Raw genomic sequence first — 24,443 nt, 5'->3', positions numbered from 1 at the left:
GAACGTACCAAATTCCTTTATTTGTGCTTTTATTAGTATGTTCTATGCTCAACATTTTAATTCTTCTAGAGGGTCAACTACCAATACTGTCAGGCCTTCATATTTATCTTAACTCATAGGGCAAACCCTCTGTGAGGTGAAGCCTAAGTGCTGGGTCTTGCCTTTGCTCGTTGCAGAAATGACACGTCATCTCCATCTGACCTGCCACGTGGGAAAGAACAATGGAAAGACAAATCAGTGGGGCACATGTAGGGGCCAACACAGCTTTAGGAAGAGCAAACCCAACTCCACTCACCAGGCAGTTATTCCCACTGTGGGCAGGAGGAAGGTTAGGGGGGAGGAGGGAAGGAAAATTCTTTCGGAGACTACACATCAGTTGATATCACTGGCCTGTTCACAGGAGCCTTATGCGGCCACATGGAGGGGACTGGCTGGGGGACACAGTCCATGGTGGCGCATGTGGGTGCTCTCCACAATGAAGCCCACGGCGTACTTGCTTTTCCTGTTTATTCCTTTCCGCAGGGACCTGGCCTGGCATTACATCTGTGCTTATATGGCTTAAAGGTTTGTTGACTCAAGGTGGGAGGCTGGCTGGGTGCAAGGGCCGAGAAGGGCGGATCATGAGAACTGTCGGAATTATCTGATACAACGCAAGCACAGGACACACCTTTGTGAAGTTTCAACTTCACACCACTTCTGTTCTAACCCAGGGAGAGGTGCGGGGCTGACAACTATTGTTGCCCACGGAACAAGTATGAAAATACAAGCAGCAGGAGCAGGGGAGGCTCGACTCTGAACATTTCTCCTGGCCCTGACCGGGAATCGAGCCGTGCTGAGGTGAAGGTACAGTGAAGGCTTATTCTACAATGAGACACTTTGTTTTGAGTTTAGAACACTTGGCAGTGGCTCTCAACCTTTTTGTCTCCCCGCCTTGCTTGCATGACAGGGTATATACAACACTGCTGCAGGTGAACCGCTGACTTAATTTTCAAAAGTCTTTTGGAGGTTTTTATCCTGTCCCTGCCTTTTCCCATTTTTTTTTTTTCATATTTCTTACTTCACGCCTTTTCACCTCATCCAGCATAAAAGGTATTTAAATTTCGGGATATGTCAGAATAACTGCCTTACTTTTTTTTTTTTTTTTTCAAAAAAAAAGTAAGGCATCAATTCACCTTTGCCTCTTCTCATTAGTATTTTCAAAAAAAAAGTATGGCATCAATTCACCTTTGCCTCTTCTCATTAGTATTTTATTTATTCAAGAGAAATCCGTATATCACTGTCAGGGGCTCTGGGGTGACATACTGAGATACAACCAGCCTCCTCCATCAAAGCAGCATGTATTTTAACTAAGGGGACATGAAAGACCTGTGAAGAAATTAAATAATAATGTCACCAAAGTGAAAGATGTTCCAAGGAGGTCATTTAACTGAATGCTGTAACTTGGTAGTGACAGCAGTAACATTTAAAGACACATCGTTTTTACATGAGTTCATAGATTTTAGGCTCATGGCAAGTCTCTGCAATAACTTTCATAATTTCTATGCTGCACATAGGCAACTGTGGATTAGAAAGGTTCCATGACTTATCCAGATGGCATACTTTTTAAGTGGCAAAGATGTGTCTCCACCCAGGCTTAAGTCTGGGCTCTCGATTGCCTTCTGACGCAGATGGAGAGCTTATGGGTAGGAGTGGCCAGAAAAAGCTTCCTGGAGGATGCTGGGGAAGAGCCTGGCTGCCCATAAACTCATGAGGTGGTTCAGGGAGAAGGTAGGGAAGGGAAAATAAGGATACCCCTGCCTGGAAGAGAGATGCGAACAAGGCATGTTAAGTGGCAGAGCTTGGACCTGAATCCAGTCAGTCAGGCACCGATGCTGAGGCTCTGAAATACTACCTTTTATTTTATTTCAATTTATTTATTTATTTTTCTTTTGTCTTTTTAGGGCCGAACCCGCAGCATATGGAGGTTCCCAGGCTAGGGAGGGGTCTAATCAGAGCTACAGCTGCCGGCCTACACCATAGCCACAGTAACACGGGATCTGAGCCGTGCCCACGACCTATGCCACAGCTCCCCACAACACCGGATCCTTAACCCACTGAGCAAGGCCAGGGATCAAACCCGCAATTTCATGGTTTCTAGTTGGGTTCATTAACCACCGAGCCATGATGGGAACTCCTGAAATACTTTCTAACCTGCTCGTGCTTCTTTTCTTTGCTGGGCTGACTTCAGGTCTCAATCACCTGTACAAAACGGCCATCTCTGCCTTCCTGATCAAAGGTGCTCATCCAGTCCCCTGCTGTTCTGCCACCCTCTCCTCTGCCATAAAACAGTGCCCGTCACAGAGCAGGCACTCAACAACACTGGCCCAAAGAGTGAGCATTAAGAGAGGTATTATAATTACTAGAATTTCGGAGCTGTAAGGTGCCTTTGAAACAATGTAACTCAATTTCTTCTTTTGTATGTGGGAAGAGCTGTTCGAGGGCTATATTGAATTGCTTCAAGAAATTAGCCACGCAGTATTACAGTGACGACTTGAAGCCAGAGTTCCTAACAGCCAGTTCTTTATTTGCTAATCTTACTACTTTGCTTCCAAACTTCAGAGACTTTTGAGAGTGTATCTGCAATCAAATTTTGATGATAGAAGCCTTATCTTGTGCTTACTTAAGGGAAAGATGCAAACTAAAACCCACGGATATGGAAAAACTGCTCATTTTATGGGCTGAATGATGTTTTTGAGTGAGCGAAACTGGTAACATAAATGACTAAAATGGTATTTTACTCTTCTTTGAAGTCATTTCCAAAAGAGAGAAGTTGCTATGCTGCAGAAAGAATAACTCTTTGTTCCCCCACTTCCATATTTACTCAAAACGATGGCTAGTCTTTAACTCCCTGTCTGCCCACGTTACTGTCATTCAGACTGCATGGTACAGCAACGCAAAACTCAAACTCGACGTGGTAGAGAAGGCTTGGCACGTGCCAGACTATTGGCACAGTCCTCTTGCTTAATCTGACCCCACCATGTCTCAGGTGCATGTCAACGCTCCTAATAAGGAAAGCACTATCGCTGCCTTTAATTTCTTTGGGCAGAGCTGTTTTTATAGGGAGAGAACTAGAATAAGTACTCGACTGACCACATGGCATAAAGGAGGGTGAAGTCAGGGCAGAGCTGAAGATGACGAACTACTATTTAACTGAGGCATCGTGGTTTTCATTAACTTCGAAATGGGCCATTAGTCCAATTAAACGCTGATGAGTTTTTACCAAACAATGAAAATGTTTGGGATCTCAGGATTCCAAGGTCCAAAAAGAAAGTTGGACAGAATACAATATTGTATCACCAATTACAGCACATCAGAAATCAGTTTTAAAAAGGTATGGGTTGTGGGTACATTTTAACCTGTTCTAGGGCTTTCAAAAGAAGAGAATTTATGAGACCTAGGAAAGTCTTTGGAAAAGTGGAAAAGAAAAAAGGTCTAGAAAACCAATACAGTGAAATAAATACAAGGGATATTTGCCATCTATTTTTAAAAGTACATCTACAAGCAAGATTTGGGTCTCTTTGCTATACTGTAGAAAAAACTGACAGAACACTGTAAACCGGCTATAATGCCAAAAATAAAAGTCATTTTAAAAAAAGGACTGAATCCCCGAGATTAATCCCAGTACAAGGAAATTGCATTAGTATGTATTAGAAATTAATGTCATAATTACATCTAGAAAATAATAGTGCCTCACCTTTTATATGCCCCTGGATAGCTCTCTTTCTTCCAAAATATACACTTGTTTCCTGTTTCAAGGACAAATTTGCTGTTGCAATACCATCAACTGACTTGAAACCCCAAGATGGAAATAAAAACTAAAAAGGATCTGTTTTTCAAGAAAATCACTGAACTATAATCATATATAATATTAGTATTAGTATTAGTAGATTCCAGGACTGTTCTAAGCTTCACGTATATTATACAAATATGCATACTGACATGTTCGTATGTATACACTTATGTACACATGCATTCACAACCACTACACGACATGGCTAATATTGTTATCTCTACTTTATCAGTGAAGGAATGAGAAGATAAATAACTTCTTCAAGATCCCACTCTTAAAAAGTAATGAATGACTAGTCTACTCATGGCAATCTATAGATTCAATGCAATCCTTATCAAATTACCAAGGGCGTTTTTCATAGAAAAAGAAAAATTTTAAATTTGCATGAAAATACAAAAGACCCTGAAGAGCCCAAGCAATCCTGAGGAAGAAAAACAGAGCTGGAGGAATCAGGGTTCCTGACTTCAGACTATTCTATAAAGCTACAGTTATCAAAACAGTATTGTACTGGGGCAAAAACAGAAATATAGGTCAATGGAGCAGGTTGGAAAGCCCAGAAATAAACCTGTATACCTATGGTTAATTAACCTATGACAAAGGGGCAAGAATATACAACGCAGAAAAGATAATCTCTTCAATAAGTGCTGCTGGCGAAACTGCACAGCTCCATGTAATAGAATGAAATTAAAACATTCTCTAACAGCATACACAAAAGTAAACTCAAAATGAATTAAAGACCTAAATATAAGGCTGGATACTACAAAACTCTTAGAGGAGGAGTTCCTGTTGTGGCGCAGCAGTAACGAACCCAACTAATATCCATGAGGATGCAGGTTTGATCCCTGGCCTTGCTCGGTAGGTTAAGGATCTCGTGTTGCCATGAACTGCAGTGTAGGTTGCAGATGTAGCTTGGGTCTGGCCTTGCTGTGGCTGTGGTGTAGGCCAGCAGCTGTAGCTCCAATTCAACCCCCAGCCTGGGAGCATCCATATGCTGCAGATGTAGCCCTAACAAGACAAACAAACAAAAACTCTTAGAGGGAAAACAAGCAGAACATTCTCTGACATAAATCACAGCATTATCTTTTTGGATCCACCTCCTAGAGTAATGAAACTAAAAACAAAAATAAACAAATAGGACCAAATTAAATTTCAAAGCTTGTGCACAGCAAAGGAAATCATCAATGAAATGAAAAGACCAACCCCAGAATGGAAGAAAATATTTGCAAATGATGCAGCTGACAAGGGATTAATCTCCAAAATACATAAGCAACTCACGCAACTCAATGTAAAATAAAACAATCCAATGAAAAAATGGGCAGAAGATGTAAATAGAAATTTCTTAGAGTTCCCGTCATGGCTCAGTGAGTTAAGAATCCAACATACTGTCAAGACGATGTGGATTTGATCCCTGGCCTTGCTCAGAGGGTTCAGAACCCAGTGTTGCCACAAGTGGCAGCACAGGTTGCAGATGCAGCTTGATCCCACATTGCTGTGGCATAGGCCAGCAGCTGAGGTTCTGATTTGACCCTTAGCCCCAGGACCTTCCACATGCTACAGGTGTGGCCGTAAAAAGAAACAAAGGGGAAAAAAAAGAAGTTTCTCCAAAGCAGACAGACAGAAGGCCAAAAGAGCACATAAAAAGATGCTCTACATCACTAATTATTAGAGAAATGCAAATAAAAACTACAATAAATGCTGGTGAGCATGTGGAGACAAGAGAACCCTCCTATACTGATGGCTGGAATGTAAGCTGGTACAGTTCCTATGAAGAACAGTATGGAGGGTCCTCAAAAAAAAAAAATGAACTACCGTATGATCCAGCAATCCCATCTCCTGGGCATATATCCAGAAAAAAAAATAATTTGAAAAGATATATGCACCACAATATTCATTGCAGCATTATTACAAAAGCCAAGACATGGAGGCAACCTAAATGTCCATCCACAGAGAAATGGATAAAGAAGATGTGGTACAATATATCAATGGAATATTACTTAGCCATAAAAAAGAATGAAATAATGTCATTTCAGCACCATGGATGGACCTAGAGATTGTCATACTAAGTGACACAGAGAAAGACAAATATTACATGATATCACTTATACATGGAATTTAAAAAAAAGTGATACAAATGAGCTTATTTACAAAGCAGACTCAGAGACATTGAAAAGCAACTTATGGATACCAAAGGGGAAATGTGAGGGTAGGATACATTAGGAGTTTGGGACTAACATATACACTCTGCTATATATAAAATAATCAACAAGGACCCACTATATAGCACAGTGATCTCTGCTCAATATTCTACGATAACCAACATGGGAAGAGAATCTAAAAAAGCATGGATATGTCACTCATTATATTGTACACCTGAAATTAACACAATACCATAAGTCAACTATACACCAATATAAAATAAAAATTAAAAAAGTAATGAAGCCAAGTTTAAACCAAGACCGTCTAGCTGTGTTGTCTTTCTATACAAAATTATATGAAACCTGAACCATGTCTTATTACATTTTGATTTATCACAGAAATGTTCCCATGATTCATGAAGATAACTCTCTAGGTTCCTTGGGGGAACACATTTTGCTTGTTAGTCACACAAGGAGAATGAGATACCATAGGACCAGTCTGCCTTTAAATATTCTATTAATCTTTAATCATAAATGGTGTTATTTCTAATTTTAATAGTTAAATCTTTAAAAGCCAAAGTGATTTAATCTTCTGAGCCCAAACTAACACAAAAAGAGTCTGATCAATTGTGTATATAGCAAACATGTTATTCAATCACAGATTCTACAGAACACATCAAAAATTAAGTCCTCCATCACGCTACGTGGGTACCTAAACCAGAAAAACAAACCTACCTGCATTTCCCCCCTTTTGTTCTCTAATAGAACATTTAGAGGAGGCATGCAAAATTTAACAGAGACTGCAAACAAAATTAACAGAGACTGTGATGGTAAAAAGTTGGTAACTTCAAGTTGAAAAATTAAGACAGTCATACTTGATATTAATATATCTTAAAATGACTATCATTCTAGGAAGAGGACTTTTTCCCTAATCTGAGAGGTGGTTATTTTTTTTTCTGATATCACATTATGCTTCTTATTATATTCTCTGAATGAGTGTTATTCAGAAGACTGTTTTTTAGAAGCAGTATAATCTGTCATTATGTGTCTGCAATTAATGATTCAAATGATCTCTATATCTGCAAATCCAGGATACTTTTCTCAGTTCTTTCCCCTTCATTCCCCTCTACAGTTCACCCTCTCTTGAAATTCCATTTTCTTGGGCTTTGATGATGCTACACTAGCTTATACTCCTTTGATCTCTCCAACTGTTTCTTCTTATCCCTCAGCTGTAGACACTTCCCAGGATGCCCCTTGTTTTGGGGGAGTCTGTCCATCTTGTCTTTCAGAAGCAAATCAGAATGAATGACTTTCACACTCGAGCTCAGCCAGACTGCCCTCTCATCGAATTACAGGTGCCTTGCTCTAGATCCCTGATGGATAGCTCCTGAGAAGAAGGAGGAGGAGTGAGGCTACATGAAAAATTTTGGACCAAATGATTAGAAGGCTTTGCACGTCAGGGTGGAGAAGAGAAATCTCCATGCATGAAAGTCGCAAGCAAGAGAGTGAGAGATGGTTTGATTTCTATTTTAAACAGGTAATCGAGCAACTGTGTGAATCTGGACTGTAGTGGGTAAGAGCCAAAAGGGAAACTCGTTGAGAAGGTATCAAAATCAGTCAAGGAAGAGTTAAGAACTCAGAGGATGCAGATCACAGTAAAAGGGGGGAAGAACTCGGGGTCAACTAAGTTTGGATGAGTCACAGGTCACTTCTCTGTTACACACACTCACACAATCACATGAAAGCCATCTCTTATTACAAACCCCCCTGAAACACTTTTCACAGCTGACATTCAGTAATTATTTCAGGAACCTCCCCCTTCACCCAGAGAGTATGTGCTCCCTGAGCATATGAACCAGGCTGTTTGGCTGAGAGCTGGCATGCTGTCTGCTGGCCGTACAGTATACACGCAAAAAATAATTTGGTTAACAAACTTTCCAAAGGAATAAAAGTTCTAGAAAACTACAGTCACAACAAAATCTTAATGCTAAGCAACGCACATATCACCTGGCGGCCAATGAAAGTTAGAAAAATTAAATGACTTGCTTAAAGTCACAAAGGAGGAGGGGGTAGAATTCTGCTCCTTCAAGACCAGAGGAAAAGAAAAGACACTGCATATGTAGAAGGCAGATACAGGGGTGTCCGATAGTAATTCTGGAGATTATTATATAAGTGTACATACGTACACCCACAAGTAACATTGAGAATATAAATTTCTCACTGGATTTTGTCCAGGGTCAGGAAACGTGCCTCAATATATATATATTTCTATATTTTTGCCTGTATGCCTAAGTTTGCTGCTTGTCCTTACTGGATGATGATGCCAAAAGTTTAAAAGGTCAATGGCTAGCCTCAAGGTGATGTTTGAACCAGACATATGGCACTAGACTTTACTTGAAATGTGACAGACAGCAGCCATCGCATCAGTAAAATGATTTCACCTTGACTTGAGGTTTCTTTTAGAGGTATGACAAATGAGAAAGTGGGATTATCAGAGTCTGCCTGTGCGTCTTTTCCCTCAAAGGATGTTTTAAATGCTTTCGTCCATTTTGAAAAGTTATATTACAAACCTCACCACACACATAAGGGCCACAGCAAGGCGACGGAGGCCATGGTTATTCATGTCACAAATGACCCATGACTGCTGCAGTCAAGTGCCGTGCAGTAAATCACAACATCTCTGGTTGAGAAAGAATGTGCCACGGTGGAAACCACAGCAGGCCAGGAGTCAGAAGACATCCTAGTCTTGGTCTGCCTGCTTGTGAGAGAGATGCCTTGAAGCCAGTCATTGGCCTCCAGCCACCAGCCACCCCACGGGCCCTCATGACAGCCTTTGTGAAATAAAATCATCTGGCCATCCCTCTTCCCCAGATTGGTGGAAGGAATAAACAAGATCATGCACGTAGGAGTCCTCTGAGAGTCTGTCTGAAGGAAAACGTGCCATTTCACTTTTCAAAGCAGTGTTCAACACGACAGTATGGATGCCTTTTGACTGGATATTTCCCTTTAATAAATAACTGACTTCAAGGACCTCAAATTTACCCTGGACTGTATATTTCCCCAGCTGATCATTAACTGTCGGGCAAATGTTATTGCTGAAACACTGCATTCCCACAGAGACTAAAGGACTCAAGAGATTATTTTTTAAAGAATGAGCTTTTTTTTTTTTTTTTCTTTCACTCTGGCCCCAATCAGTAATGTTTAACTATTGAGCCTGGTTATTCTCTAAAGAGGTATATTCCAGAGAAGGGGTCACGTATTTTAAAAACATTGCATCATACTGCTGGGGAAAAGGACCTACAAAACCACCTAGGTCACCCTTTCCCACATAAGCAATGATCTTAAAATGTGCTGACCTGAGAGTACGAGGGAAAACAAACAAGCAAACAGACTCTGCTTTTTGCAATGTAAAAGTAAATTCGTATTTCACATAAGAAAAGATGCAAATTACTCCAGATATTTTTCAGTACTATTGGTTGCTTCTCTCATATATTGTAAGCAAGCAATCTATTTCTATTTTTGCAACCACTTGCAGATCTAGGGTTAGTACACATTCCCTTCTCTTCGGTGAGATCAAGGTCAAAAAGCATCCTTTCTAATTACATTTCATAAAAAAAAAAATCAAGGCTTCATGCATCGTTATTACCACTAATTGGAGTAATAAACTTGACCTTCATACATTACTGGGAGGAACACGATGTATGGGTCGCATAAAATTATAAACTATAATGACTCCTGGAAAAAATAAGCAAACATCTAATAGAGAATTTGTAGTATCATTTTCAATAGGTATATTGATTTCTTATGTAATTCAACTCATGTTCTTAGCTGACAATAAAAAGAGTAAGAGACTCGAGCTTACCATTAGATTTAATTATATGTAAATGTGATATCTGACCATTTTGAACTAGAAAAATGGCAGTTTTATATGGTTTGACCTATACTTTTATTCATCTGATCAAGGGACAATGATTATGTAGAAATCTTTCTGCACCAATGTGGGTTTTTTTTTTTTTTCTCTGAAAAGCAACTGATTATTCTCTTGCCTAGTTCAGTTTCAATTAGAAAAGACCAAAATAAATTTCAGTTCTAATTTAGCTTCTATAATCCTAAAAATTAATCTTTTGTACACTCCAGCTTTTTATCCATAAAAGTATGAAAGTACCAACTATGCTATGGATTCACCATAGGAAATAGATGACTGAAGATCAAACTTTTTGTATGCACACAGAATTTAATATGCAAGCCCATCATCTTAGGTATAAAAAATAAGCAAATAAACAAGATGCAAACTAAAGGATTTAAATGGCATGGGAAACATTTATAATTTAATCTTTTGTAACAAAAAAAAGGTCTATAAAATGTAAAACTGATAACATTTTATAAAAGAAAATATACATGGAAAAAAGCTGGAAGGAAATAGATAAAACATTTAATGTTAGTATTTGGGGGTATTGTGTACAATTAGCACATAATTTTCACTGTATACTTTGCAATTCTACATATTTTTTCAAGTTTCTACAGTTTTACAAAAAGAAAATACTGAAACACTGGACTCAATGGGGAAATCTGCTGTTTTACTAAATGACTCAACATTCAATATTTCAACTACCCCTGATTAAACCTAAAACTCAATAGGAATTTTTTTTTTAAAGATTTTTATTTTTTTGATTATAGGTGATTTACAATGTTCTGTCAATTTCTGCTATACAACAAACGGACCCAGTCATACATATATACACACACATACACACACACACACACACACACACACAGACACAGACACATACACATTCTTTTTCTCACATTATCCTCCATCATGTTCCATCACAAGTGACTAGATACAGTTCTCTGTGCTATACAGTAGGGAATTTTTAAATCTAGAAAGATATTCTGACAGTCTGTGAGAATATACACACATAATTATCCAGGAAAATCCTGGAAAAGAAAAAGAAACCGCTAATGACATTAGAAAGGGTATGAGACTAGCCCTCATGTATCAGAGAGGTGGCTACATTAGTGTGGTGGAAAAGAGCCCAGAGAAGACTAAAATACATTTTAAAATTTGAGACAGTAATGACAAAAGTGACATTTTGAATCACCTGACAAAGAACGCACTACTCTTTAGATGTTGTTTGGTTAGCAGCTAATTATTTCAATGAAAAATTTACATTCTTTTTTTAAAAATAAACTTTATTGGGGAATAGGTGACTTAAAACAGTTGTGCTAGTTTCAGGTGTACAGCAAAGTAAATCGGTTATACATATGCATATATCCATTCCTGTTCAGACTCTTTTCCCATATAGATTATTACAGAGCATTGAGTATATTTCCCTGTGCCATGTAGTAAGTAGGTCCTTGTAACCTACCTGTTTTATACATAGTACTGTGTAGGAGTTCCCATCGTGTCTCAGCAGATGAGAATCTGACTAGTATCCATGAGGATGCAGGTTTGACCCCTGGCCTTGCTCAGTGGGTTAAGGATCCGGCATTGCTGTGAGCTGGGGTGTAGGTCACAGATGTGGCTCGGATCTGCAGTTGCTTATGGCTGTGGCGTAGGACAGCGGCTACAATTCCAATTCGACCTCTAGCCTGGGAACCTCCATATGCTGCGGGTACAGCCCTAAAAAGACCATATATGTGTGTGTGTGTGTGTGTGTGTGTATACACATATATACACACACACACACACACATATACATATATATACACACACACATATATACACACACATATATACACACACACATATACACACACACATATATACACACATACATAGACACACACATATATACATATATATACACACACACAGACACACACATATATACATATATATACACATATAGACACACACACATATACATACACACACACAGACACATTTATATACACACACATAGACAAACACATATATACACACACACACACACATATACACACACATATACACACACACACATATACACATATATACACACATACATATATACACACATACATATATACACACATACATATATACACACATACATAGACACATATATACATATATACACACACACACATAGACACACACATATATACATATATATACACACACATATAGACACACACATATAGACACACATATATACACACACATAGACAAACACATATATACATATATACACACACATATACATATATATACATGCACACATATACACACATACATATAGACACACACATATAGACACACACACATATACATATATATACACACACACAGACACACACATATATACATACACGCACACACATATATATACACAGAGAGAGAGAGAGAGAGAGAGGTGTGTAAATGTTAATCCCAGTCCCCTGATTTATCCTTCCTGCCCCACATTCCCCTTTGGTAACCACAAATTTGGTTTTAAAATCTTTGAGTCTGTTTCTCTTTTGTAAGTTCTTTTGTTATTATTGAAAAAAATTACATTCTCAAATCACATCTTATTCCAAAGTAAATTTCACTAGAATTCTGTATTCAAAAAAAATTTTTTTTTTTTGTCTTTTTGCCTTTTCTAGGGCCGCTCCCGCCACATATGGAGGTTCCCAGGCTAGGGTCCACTTGGAGCTGTAGCCACTGGCCTACACCAGAGCCACAGCCACGAGAGATCCAGCCACATCTGCAACCTACACCACAGCTCAAGGCAACGCTGGATCCTTAACCCACTGAGCAAGGCCAGGGATCAAACCCGCAACCCCACAGTTCCTAGTCGGATTCGCTAAGCACTGTGCCACGACAGGAACTCCATGTATTCAAATATTTTAAAAAACACAAATATGCTAAAAAAATCTAGGAATATTTAATAACTTTTAGATTCTCGAATCATAACTTTTCTAATAGCCACATACATTCATGATTTAAATATGAAAATATCAAACTGCAAAAATATTGAGACAATATAAACAGTAAATATTCTTATAACTTTGAAGTAGAAGGCCTTTTACAGATAACATTAAACCCAAACAACACAAATTGATATACAGAATTAATAAAATTTTAAACTTCTTCATGGCAAAAGAATTATGAGGTTTAAATGCAAATCCTAAGCTGTATTTCTAATATATGAGTAGATTAACAGCTGTGCTACCAAAAGACCTCTTCCAAGTCAATTACCAGAAAAAAAAAATCTCACCAGCTCAGAAAAACTGAAAAAGCAAACAGGCAATTTACAGACGAAAAACTCTATGGGAAAATAGGCTTTGAAATATGTAAAAGCTCACAACTGAAAAATAAAAATTTTTATAAGACACAATATTCACTTCTTATATGGGCAAATGTGGAAAGGAATCTTAACATCAGTATTGGAGAAGGTGTTGGAAAGGGGACACCTTCTGACTGCTGCTCAAACCATGAACTGGTACAACCTACGCCTGAATCAAAAGTTGATGCTACGCCTATGCTTTGACGAGGCAAGTCTACCTCCGAAAGCACATCCAAAGAAAATAATTAGTGAAGTGAAAAAAAAATGTATGTTCAAGAATAGTCTTGGTGACGCTGTTTATGGGGCCAACAGTGACAGAGGGGTGATTAAGAGCTTGGAGTGGAGGAGCCAGGCTGTCTGGACCCAGACTCCTGACGCGAACCTCTACCGAGCATGTGACCTTCGGCAAGTCAAACGTTCTATGCTTCGGTTTCTTCATGGATAAAGCAGAGATAATAATAGTATTTGCCTCAAGGGGTTTTAAGGATAAAATAAGCAAATAAATAAAGTACCTAGAACAGTGCCAGGAACTTAGTAAGCACTCACTCAATGTTACCTATTATTATTATTGCTGAGAAAAAATTGTGAAATGCCATTTATGGGGATGGCTTAAGTAAAGAATATTGATCCAAAGATCCGAACACTATGCAATCATTAGAAATGACGAGGTAGAATTATATTTAGAAGCATGGAAAATTGCCATGGTAGATGACATTAAGTTTTTAAACAAAAGTTATAAAGTAGTATCATTTTGCTAACCCATCTTTAATCAAACAAATATAAACATACAGGTGAACATGCAGAGGAAGGAATACAGAAGCACAAAAACCAAGGTATGAATAGTGACTGCATCTGGGTATAGAATTACAGATGATTTTAATTTTCATCCTTACGCTGGTGGTTTTTTCGTATTAAAAAATTCTTTTTTATAATTAATACATGTTACTTTTATAATAAAAAATAAACATACCCATTTTTTTAAAAAAAAAAAGGCAACTGGAGAGTTAATTATAAAAATTGGAAGTGACAGGGGAACTGATAACACAGAATTAAAAGGCAATGAATTAAACCACGGGAAAGGGCTGGCCCAGGTTTTAGCAGAGAAGGACCAAAATTTCCCGTCACGCATTCTTCAAATAGCAAAAACATGACTAGGGAGGATGATGGCAATATATGTAATTGTACAAAAATAAATAAATGAGCAACTTGCATTTTGTAAAAAGACACGCTAACAGGTTATAAATCTATGAATATGAGATTAGGGTGTGGGCTTAATTTTTTTGAAAATCAAGTATCCACATTTTTCAATCCAAATCACCAGTTTCCCAAAAGTAACATTTGGGCTCCAAACTAAACAAAGCTGCTTAGTAGCAGTTAGCAGATAAGGTGACAGTAACATTATAGACTTATCTGGTTACACATCCTGTTTATGTCTACAAATTTAGCTGATCTCATCTAATATTAACTGATGGTGTCCAAATACCTAATCCCTCTCACGCTTACACACACACACACACACACACATACACACGTGTGCACTATTTTTCTGCAAGATTTAAAGGAGACCAATAGAAGCTTCACAGCTGTTTTTACGCTACCACTAAGGAAAAATGTAACATCTGGGATAGAAGTACATGTGACACACCTTAACATTCAAAATCTAAAATGGATTTCTCTCTTTAAGCTTCAGGAACACCCATAAATGACTGATTACCTTATTAACATTGAAATATTTGTTAACATTGAAATATTTGTTTCAAGGGACAGGATTAATTTACAGATCTGTAGACAAAAGGCAAAGGAAGCAAAGAGGTGAAGCAGAACTTGATCAAAACGGCTTACTTATCAGTAGCAAGTGGATTTGTTTTAATTACTGGAGACTAAAATTTGATGTTATTGACGTTATTAAATGATGGAAACTAGGGGCTTAGTGCAAAATGTCAAGAATATTAACAAACTACCCAAAGCAACTCAGCTAAAGAATCATCAGGCTGTCTTTGGTCTTTATCAATGTCTTCGTAACAAATAGATTTTTAATTTTTTTATTTACTTCAAAAAAATTTTTTAAGTGCCACACCCACTACCTATGGTGGTTCCCAGGCTAGGGGTTGAATCAGAAGCCACAACTGCTGGCCTACGTCACAGCCACAGCAATGCCAGATCCAAGCCACATCTGCGACCTACACCGCAGCTCACGGCAACACCGGATCCTGAACCCACTCAGCAGGGCCAGGGATCAAACCTGTGTCCTCATGGATATTAGTAGGATTCACTACCATTGAGCCACAATGGGAGCTCCCAATAAATTGATTTTTAAATTAACTCTGAGTAATAGTAAATACAAGGATGTAGGTTTTTCTAGAATCGTTTCAGCTTTAAATACCTTTATCTCAAAGGAAACTTCAAATTCAAAGGATAGTAATATCCTTTGAATATTACTGGGGAATAAAATGAGGGAGTAAAGCGTTTACGGTGGTGTTGCTGTTTATGAGGAAATTAGGTTCCAAGATCCACATGTGAAAACAAAAATCGTGCATAGCCAACATAATCCTTTAAAATTCTTGGAGGACATCATCTCTCCCTCTATCTTAAGAGAGTGGATTTCCTCCTGAATTGGAACAGCCTGCTGTATCCTCAGGTGCACAATGCCTTAGAGCAGATTCCCAAAAAAGTGGAGACTGGGACATGGATGGGGACGCGGGTGCATTATTTTGGGAGTTGGGGACAGGGCGGCACTGGTGAGGAGAAGAGCCAAGTGAGAATGTGAAACACTGAAAAGTATGCGTAGCCATTTCACAAAGAACCTCAAGATATAGCAGTTCATTTGAAAGATGCTGTGTTTGATGGCCTGGAATTCACTGCTGTGTCTGATGGCAGAGAGAAGCCATAGGATGGAGCATTCCCTGGGAGGGTGAAAGAAGAGACCTTTCTAGTTTCTTCCCCATTCCTCTTGCCCATTGTTATGGTTCACTCAGAGGGATTTAACTATTATAGACTTCCAGGTCACCTTATCCAGCCCTTCTGGCAGTCCATCAGGAATTCAGATCTAGTCCAGGGTCCAAAAGTGATGGGGAAAGCTCCGGGCAGGTGTCTGGTTGGCCCAGCTGCAAGGCAGCAGCCGAGGAGAAGGATCCGGCATTCTCAAGGCAGGTGAAAGGTCAATGCTTAGTGGCAGATTGGTCTGGGAGGTGAGGAATGCCAAGAGAATCTGGGGAGGTCATAAAACATGTGTCTGATACAAGGACTAAGTTGAAGGAGCTGGTTTGTATTAAGTTTTTTTTTTTGGACAAGGCAAAAATATTTAAATAGTGAAAAGCATACCCAATATGGTAATGTCATAATATATGTAAGAAGATAGTGAAAACTAAGACAACTGCAGTAAGGAGACTGCCATGTCTTCCATTTCACATTTCTAAGGAGCTCCCTTCTTTAAGCGGTACAGTGAGCAAAATGTATAACACCTGCTCTCTCCCTTCTTGCGCCTATAAACGTGTTCAGTTGAATGGCCATGTATTTCAACGCCGCTTTACCAGGTGTCTACTATGCACCAGGACTTTCTCTTACGGTCTCACTTAAGCATCAAAGCGAACTCTATAGGTCTCTTTTTACAGAAAACTTTACAGAAAGATAAATAATGCAGAAAGGTCAAACCCACCAAACAGCAGAACAAGGACCAGAATAACTTTATTATGTCATCCTATCCAAACTACTGAAAATCCAGGACCCATTTTAATATTTATCAAAACCTGGGGAAAGCAATTCCTATTAATCTCTAAGGATAATATTCTTTAGGAGGATTTATATTTGTCTTAGAAACTGGAATGTTAGGGATTTCTGTAGAAAAATCATCTAATATATATAACATAGTCTAAAGTATGCTGAATTTTTCATAGGAAAGTATTTATTATTGTATCCTAATGTGTTATAAAAATATTATCATAATATTAAGTTATTATAGAAATGTAGTGGCTTCTGTGGAGTGCTACTCTCACAAGCCCCTTCATACCAGAAGTATCCATTACTTCAGTGCTGGGAGTGTTATCTACTTTTGGCTCATAGCTGAGCTTCCCCCACTAAGATTATACCATCTCTGTAGACACAACTCACCCCCAGTGACTGATGGAGATGGGCTAAATGGAACAACCCCCTCAAGTCAACGTAGGATACCTCGGAAAGGCCATTCCAGCTTCTAAGTAACCTGGGGACTGAGTGAGGCCTTTGTTACAACTGTACAGCAGTTCAATTTCTGCCTAATCTTACTTCCCTATATTCCTTACAGGTGTAGCTCCCAAGAGCACTACCCAGTCAAATCCCTGCTTGATACACAGGCCTTACGGCTTAGACAAGAAGAGATACAATAATATTGAAAGTGATGTGACAAAATGGTACTGAGAGGAAATTAGAGTTTTAAATGCGTTTCTACCAGGGGGAAAAGAGACCAAAAATAAATATCCAACAAGAGGAAAACAAACAAACTCTGAGGATCTAACAGGAAAATGAGCAAAAGACACAAACACACATTATCAAGAGAGATATACCAATAGCCCCTAGACACAAGGTGTTCAAATTCATATATAATAAAATAAATGCAAACTCAAACTATGCTAACACTAGCCATGAGCAAACTGAGAAAAAAGTTAAGAAAACATTTTTAGAATAGCATCCAAAAGAATACCCATTTGAGAATCAATTTAACAAAAGAACAAAACACTTTCGCATTTCAAAACTTACTAAAAAACCACAAGAATCAACATAGTGTGGTGACGGAATAAGGATAGATATCTAATAGATGAATGGAACAAAACTGAGAGTCCATAAATAAATCCTAATAATATGGTTAGCTGATTTATGACAGGAGTTCCAAGGCAATTCAGTGGGGAAAAATAGTCTTTTCAACAAATGCACAAACAACAAATGGACAACTGCACACCCACACACAAGGAATAGAGTTGGATTCCTTCCTTATACCACACAAAAATTAACTCCAAATTAACTCCATAGACTTAAATATGAGTTAAAACAATAAAGCTCTTAAAAAATCATCATAGGTTAGGCAAAGCCTTCTTAGATTCACACCAGAAACATAAGTGATCTATATATATATATCAGATTATCAAAATGAAACATTTATGCTTGAAAGGACACAATCAAAAAAATGAAAAAGCAACGCATAGGAGAAAATATACGAAAATCCTATACCTGATAAGGGACTTATATCCACAATATATAAGGGAGTCTTGAAATTCAATAATAGATACAAATAATTCAATTAAAAATAGGTAGAAGATCGGAATAAACATTTTTGCCAAGATATACAAATGGCCAGTAAGCACATGAAAAGATACTCAATGACAATGATCATCAGGGAAATGCAAATCAAAACCAAAATGAGATACCACTTACCCAGGAGACTCCAAAATTCCTCTGAAAGAGAAAATGTAATGGCAATATGGAGAATAGGAGAAAGCCTTACAAATATAAGAAATAAATTCGTGTACACGTAGGAAGTAAATATGTAATAGAATTGGCATTGCAAATTAACAAGGAGGTGTCTCACTCAAGGAGTGATTTTGTAACAATTAGCTATCTGTTTGCAGAAAAATCAAACTGACTTTATATGTGAAATATACAGAAATAAGTTCTAGGTAAAGTAAAAACCTCATCACAAAGGCTTATGAATACAGCAAAAGAAAAATACACGTTTAATATCTTTGCAATGTTATTATTAAGCAAGACCACATTATTAATATTACTTAGAAACATTATTAAGACCTAAATCCTGACAAAAAAGAGGAAAAGTTGACACATTAAGTAAATTAAAATTTAAAAAATTTAGTAAAGCACCATAAATAAAGCCAAAAGGCAAGCAACAGAATAGCAGAAAATGTCATCTTTACAATGGATAAACGATTATTCTCTAAAAGACCTAAAAAACTCCCACAAAGCAACAAGAATGATGTAAAGAGTTACACACAGAATGTTCACTGCAACTATTTTAACATCAAAAAATCGACAACCTCAATGTTCATTAAGTTAAAACAAATCCACACTATTTAATAGCTAAAAGAATGAGGTATATAAATACTTTGACGTTAGAAGTTCCAGGGCTACCATAAATCAATGAAGATTCATATGCATCTTGATCCCACCTACGTGTAAAAACAGATTTGTGTTGTTTTGTGGCTGCCTGATGGGAGGGGGAGGGAGTGGGAGGGATCGGGAGCTTGGGCTTATCAGACGCAACTTAGAATAGATTTACAAGGAGATCCTGCTGAATAGCATTGAGAACTTTGTCTAGATACTCATGTTGCAACAGAAGAAAGGCTAGGGGAAAAATGTAATTGTAATGTATACATGTAAGGATAACCTGACCCCCTTGCTGTACAGTGGGAAAATTAAAAATAAAAATAAAAATAAAAAAACAGATTTGTGGGTGTATCCCAAAAGAAGGAGCAATATACCTGGGGCGGCCTATTTTATCTCCAGAGGGAAGAGGAGTGTGTTAATGAGAAATGTCCGTGCCATGAGGACAAAGGATGTTGCAGTCATCAAACATCACATCACAGCTGCCCCAGTGGTGAGCAAGGAACTCAAGCTGGAAACAGGATGCCTGTCCTCTAGCAGTCAACTGCTGCAACTACCCCCAATAGTGGGGGAGACTCAGGACAAAGAGGTACAGGATCCGGGCCCCAGACAGCTGAGGTGCCTATCAAAGGAATGATTTCAGTGAGCCCTGACGGTTGCACCTTCCCACACAAAGCAAAGTGCTAAGTTCCTTAACTTGAGATATCTGTTTTTGTTTTTCTTTTTGCACTGACGTTACTCTTAGGATGGTCTGCCTACCTAATCTTCATTGCAAAAACTCCTCTACCTCCTGGCTCCCCAGCCAGGTCTCTTTGGAGCAGTCTCTCAGAGTTATCTGAGATGCTGTGTCCCAGGCTTAAGTCCTCAGGTTTGTCCATTGAATAAAACACAGCTCTCAACTTTTAGGTTGTGCATATTTTTCAGCTGACGAATGGGAGGAACTAAAGGAGGAGATTTTTTATTCTATATACCCATATTGTTTGAACATTTTACAATGACACTATTATCCAATCATCTAAATTTAATACCCTATAACTGGAAGTACATGTTGAAAACCTGGTAATGAAGAGCCACCTATAAGCCCAGCATCCAGAACGCCGATCATACATTATTGGTGCATTTTCTCCCACTTTTATAATTGTATATTTCACAGTAATATCATTTTGCATCTAAAATGTACAGCTGTTAAAAAAATGAACATTATTTTATGAAGCTTTCCCCTTACCAGAAAAAAATCCTCATCTACTGACCACACGGTGTATACACAACTTAAGTTAATAAGAAAAGCATTTCCCTTGTCTTTCAGTGGTTCATGGGGACAGAAGTGTCCTTAAATGGCAGACTTTCTATTGATAATCGTTGTAACATTTATGAACTAACTGTAGTACTGACTTAATTGTGGTCATAGGAATTGAAGTATCTACTTTTTTTTGTGATCGAATCAGGGGACCTTCCAAGTTCAAAATAAGCTACCTCTGTCTCTTTGGCATCAATCAGAGAAATAAGCTCAGTACCTAGTAAGTGCTCAATGAACACTATCTGTTCTAAGTATTATACTCTGTTTCAGTGAGAAAAGTAGCCAGTAGTGACTTCTCCATCCCTAAGTTTAGAAAATACACATCAACTGTCATCCCGACAGTGTGAATGTTCTTTAATACGCTGATCTGCATATTAAAAAGGATAAACTTTATTTTACTACAATCAAAAAATGTGACAGGCTATACAGATTGGTATAGAATAAAAACTCTTTTCTTATTTGATATTGTGATTAAATGAAGCAGGTGACCAGAAATTCCACACCAAGCCCAACAATGCGGCGTGGACCTGTATGTTGTTAGGTAAGCGTTCTATTTACAAATGCATTTTCACCTCTTCTAGAATCTAGGGTTTCAAAATTACTGAACACTTTTCGACTTACCTTTCTTTCTTACATAGAGGGCACCCAACGTTTACACTGCAGATAGGTGTAAAAAGAAACACTCTAACCTTTTTCCTACCACAGAGTTCCTAAGTAACCTAAGGTATCAGTGGAGCCCCTGTTTGAGAGATTCACCCGCAAGAGCCGAGCATAGCTTCTGAAATGAAATTATTTAAAATGGAAATGTCTAAAGTTACAAGGGGGAAGGAACTTCTCTCCACCATAGGCTGCAAATGCCTTAGAGCCCTGTCGTCACTATAGAGTTTGTCTTTAGAGTTTATATTTAGAGTTATTCGGAGGGCTGTAATATTACAGTTCTAGGCAGCCGAATGCGTCTGGAGGTTAATGGAGTGGATCAGCAGAGAAACTATTTTTAAAAAACTTGCTGAGAATGTCTGCGAGCTTTAAAGAGTGAGCGTTCTTCCTTTCTCTCTCCTTCTAAGTAGAAGGAACATGTTTGATATCACATGTACTAATAGGAAAGTGAAAAACAAAATCTCTGGTGCGCGAGATCATGTTTCATGTATCAACAGCGAACGAGTTTTAAAGCATAACAGAGAAAATATTAAGATTTACAAGAGTTCTTGTGGCTAGTGACATAGCACGCATCAAGGAGAATAGTTTATTTCTAGTCTGGTGTATTCCTAGAAAATAAATCAATGTAGCTGAGGCGACATTTTTCTCTTACTGACATAGTCTGCTTGTTATTTTCCATCTATTGGCAATGGTCTGAACCTTATACTAATAAAAAAAACAAACTATGCACTGTATCACACACCTTCCCTTCTTGCTAATCAGTGTGGAAGATTAGATTTTTTTTTTTAAAAGGTCCTTTTTCATGAAAGTAAAACTTCCTCCCAGAACTTTAAACAAAGTTGTTTGAAACCATTACAAATATGGTTTCATAAAAAGGCTCATAAAATGCTCAGTACCAAGATGGAACTCCCGTGAAAACTGGGTGAGGTTTTAGAGTGAAACACACGTCTACATCCGAGTGCTGTCAGGCAGCTGTAAAGGGAAAGGGCTACGTGATGATATGAACAGCAAAACTTCGCCAACTTACTGAAAGCAGTTCGGCCCAAAGACCGTGGCGAGATTGGGAAGGTTCATGCGGTTCTGCACGTGGTGCTTGGCTACTTTTGTCAAGAACTGGCAGAGGTACTTGAGAAGGCAGTAGTGGGGGTCTGGCAGCTCTTTTATTAAGTCTCGTAAGCTGCTCTCCTGAGCATCATGTCTGTCATCTGGAAAGAAAAAGAACAACAAAAAAATTGTTCTCAGGCATAGTTTATAGTAACAATAGCAAAGGCACACAAATACAGAACATTCTCACCTTTAAATTCAGAAAATCACTACCAGAGACCGAGAGGCCCCACTGAAAAAGAGGCATTTTTACCTCTTCTTTGATCCTCAAGGGTTTGACTTTTTTAATATTAAAAGAACTGCTAATGTACTGAAGACACCTTGAAAACCACCAGCACTTTATTCAGTGCATAAAATAGGTTTTGTGTTCCCTTGCCGCAAGTTAAGATAATGGTTGGTATTTTTTTTTTTTTAATCCATAGTGGAATCTTCCATTTGACTTTTGTTTTCAAGTCTGTTCCAAACAAGAATCTCCTGGTTGAATAAAATTTGATACAAGAACCCCCCCCCCCCCCCCCGGATAATCATGAGTGACACCAAACTTAGTCATCAGGAATCTGTGCACAGAAAAAACTCAAGAAAACTTTTAATTTTTACATCATTTTTTAATCATTCACATGTCATAGAGTTTAGGATTTGCTCTGTGCCTCCTATAAGAGCCTAGTAATTTGGGGCTTGTATAAAGCCAAAAATATCCAGCATTGTGGGAAACTTTACAGGCAGACATCTCAATTCTCAAAGATTTGTTTTGTCGATATTTAAATCCAGTCGAGTTGCTCTCTTAAGCAATTTTGACTCCTACTTTCTATCAAGAGGAAAATACAAATCTTTCACAGCAGATACTTGAGGGGAATAACGACAATGGATCCTTTAGACAGATGTCTAAGAGAACGAAAATTTAATCCAGTTATATTTAACACACATTGGATTCTTTAATGTAGACAGGTCAGCTGCTTTAGCCATTCCAGAGTATAAGAAACAGAAAAGCGAGACAAATAGGACAAAAAGGAAGAGGATTAGTCAGCGTAACAAGATACACAGATGATGTGCAGGAAGTGAAAACACAGAAAACAAACAGAGTCACAGGGCGGCCCTGAGTGGCTACAGGCATAGGATAAGAATGCAGGCTTGGGAGTCACTTCCCGGGTTGGGATCCTGTTCCGCCACCTGTATGACCTTAGGCTCTTCACTAAACTGTTTTCTTATTTGTACATGGCAATATTAATTATCTCATAGGGTTGTGATGAGGATTAAGAGTTGACAGTTGTAAAGTACTTAAAATAGAGCACTTGACACAGACTAGATGCAATGTTAAGTACTCGTTAGAAAAACAAAGTAACTTCCGCTTTGCCTGCATTAATTTGGTTTTATGACCACACGGAGGTTTTAGTGAAATGCCTTTTAATATGAACCATTTCACCTTTATGAATGCTAGTGATAAATAGACGCACAAGTGATGCTGCCAAAATTAGCAATGCGAAAAACGTGTAGATAGCAATCTTTGGTAGAATCATATTGTAGAGCATTCTATTCGTGATTAGAATAATTATCTCTTACAGATCACAAACAATGTAATCCAATACTCTATAATGTTTAGGGCAAAACATTTTTTTTTTTTTTTTTGCTTTTTAGGGTCTCATCCCGAGGCATATAGAGGTTCCCAGGCTAAGGATCTAATCAGAGCTACAGCTGCCGGCCTACACCACACCCACAGCAACATCAGATCTGAGCCACATCTGCGACCTACACCACAGCTCACAGCAAGGCCAGATCCTCAACCCACTGAGCGACGCCAGGGATTGAACCCGCAACCTCGTGGCTCCTAGTCGGATTCGTTTCGCTGCGCCACGATGGGAACTCCAGAACGGATTTCTTGATACTAGAGGTTTTTCATATTAATTTATATTTAAAGAAGAAAGAAATAGTATCCAAATATTTTGATAATCCATAAAGACACATGGTATGGCGTTATTTCCTACTGTACTATGATCCAGCCCAGCAGGAATGTGTAAGAAATAGAAACAAGTCCACAGAGTTCCCACTGTGGCTCAGTGGGTTAAGGACCTGACATAGTCTTCCTGAAGATG

At 38.3% G+C, this 24,443-nt stretch overlaps 1 protein-coding gene across 6 annotated transcripts in view; it reads right to left on the bottom strand.

The window, feature by feature from the left end:
- Positions 1-24,443, bottom strand: part of FAM13A (family with sequence similarity 13 member A) — a 325,535-nt gene that overhangs the window by 233,688 nt on the left and 67,404 nt on the right. For all 6 annotated transcript variants that reach the window (XM_047799215.1, XM_047799220.1, XM_047799218.1 and 3 more), the window contains one exon: positions 22,280-22,457. In XM_047799215.1, coding sequence (XP_047655171.1) covers positions 22,280-22,457 — 178 coding nt within the window. The remainder of the gene's footprint in view (positions 1-22,279; positions 22,458-24,443) is intronic.

This window comes from Phacochoerus africanus, chromosome 10 (genome assembly GCF_016906955.1).
Source record: "Phacochoerus africanus isolate WHEZ1 chromosome 10, ROS_Pafr_v1, whole genome shotgun sequence".
Classification (NCBI taxonomy): domain Eukaryota; kingdom Metazoa; phylum Chordata; class Mammalia; order Artiodactyla; family Suidae; genus Phacochoerus; species Phacochoerus africanus.
Note: the sequence above shows the minus strand (reverse complement) of the source record. Positions and strands in the feature narration are given on the sequence as shown.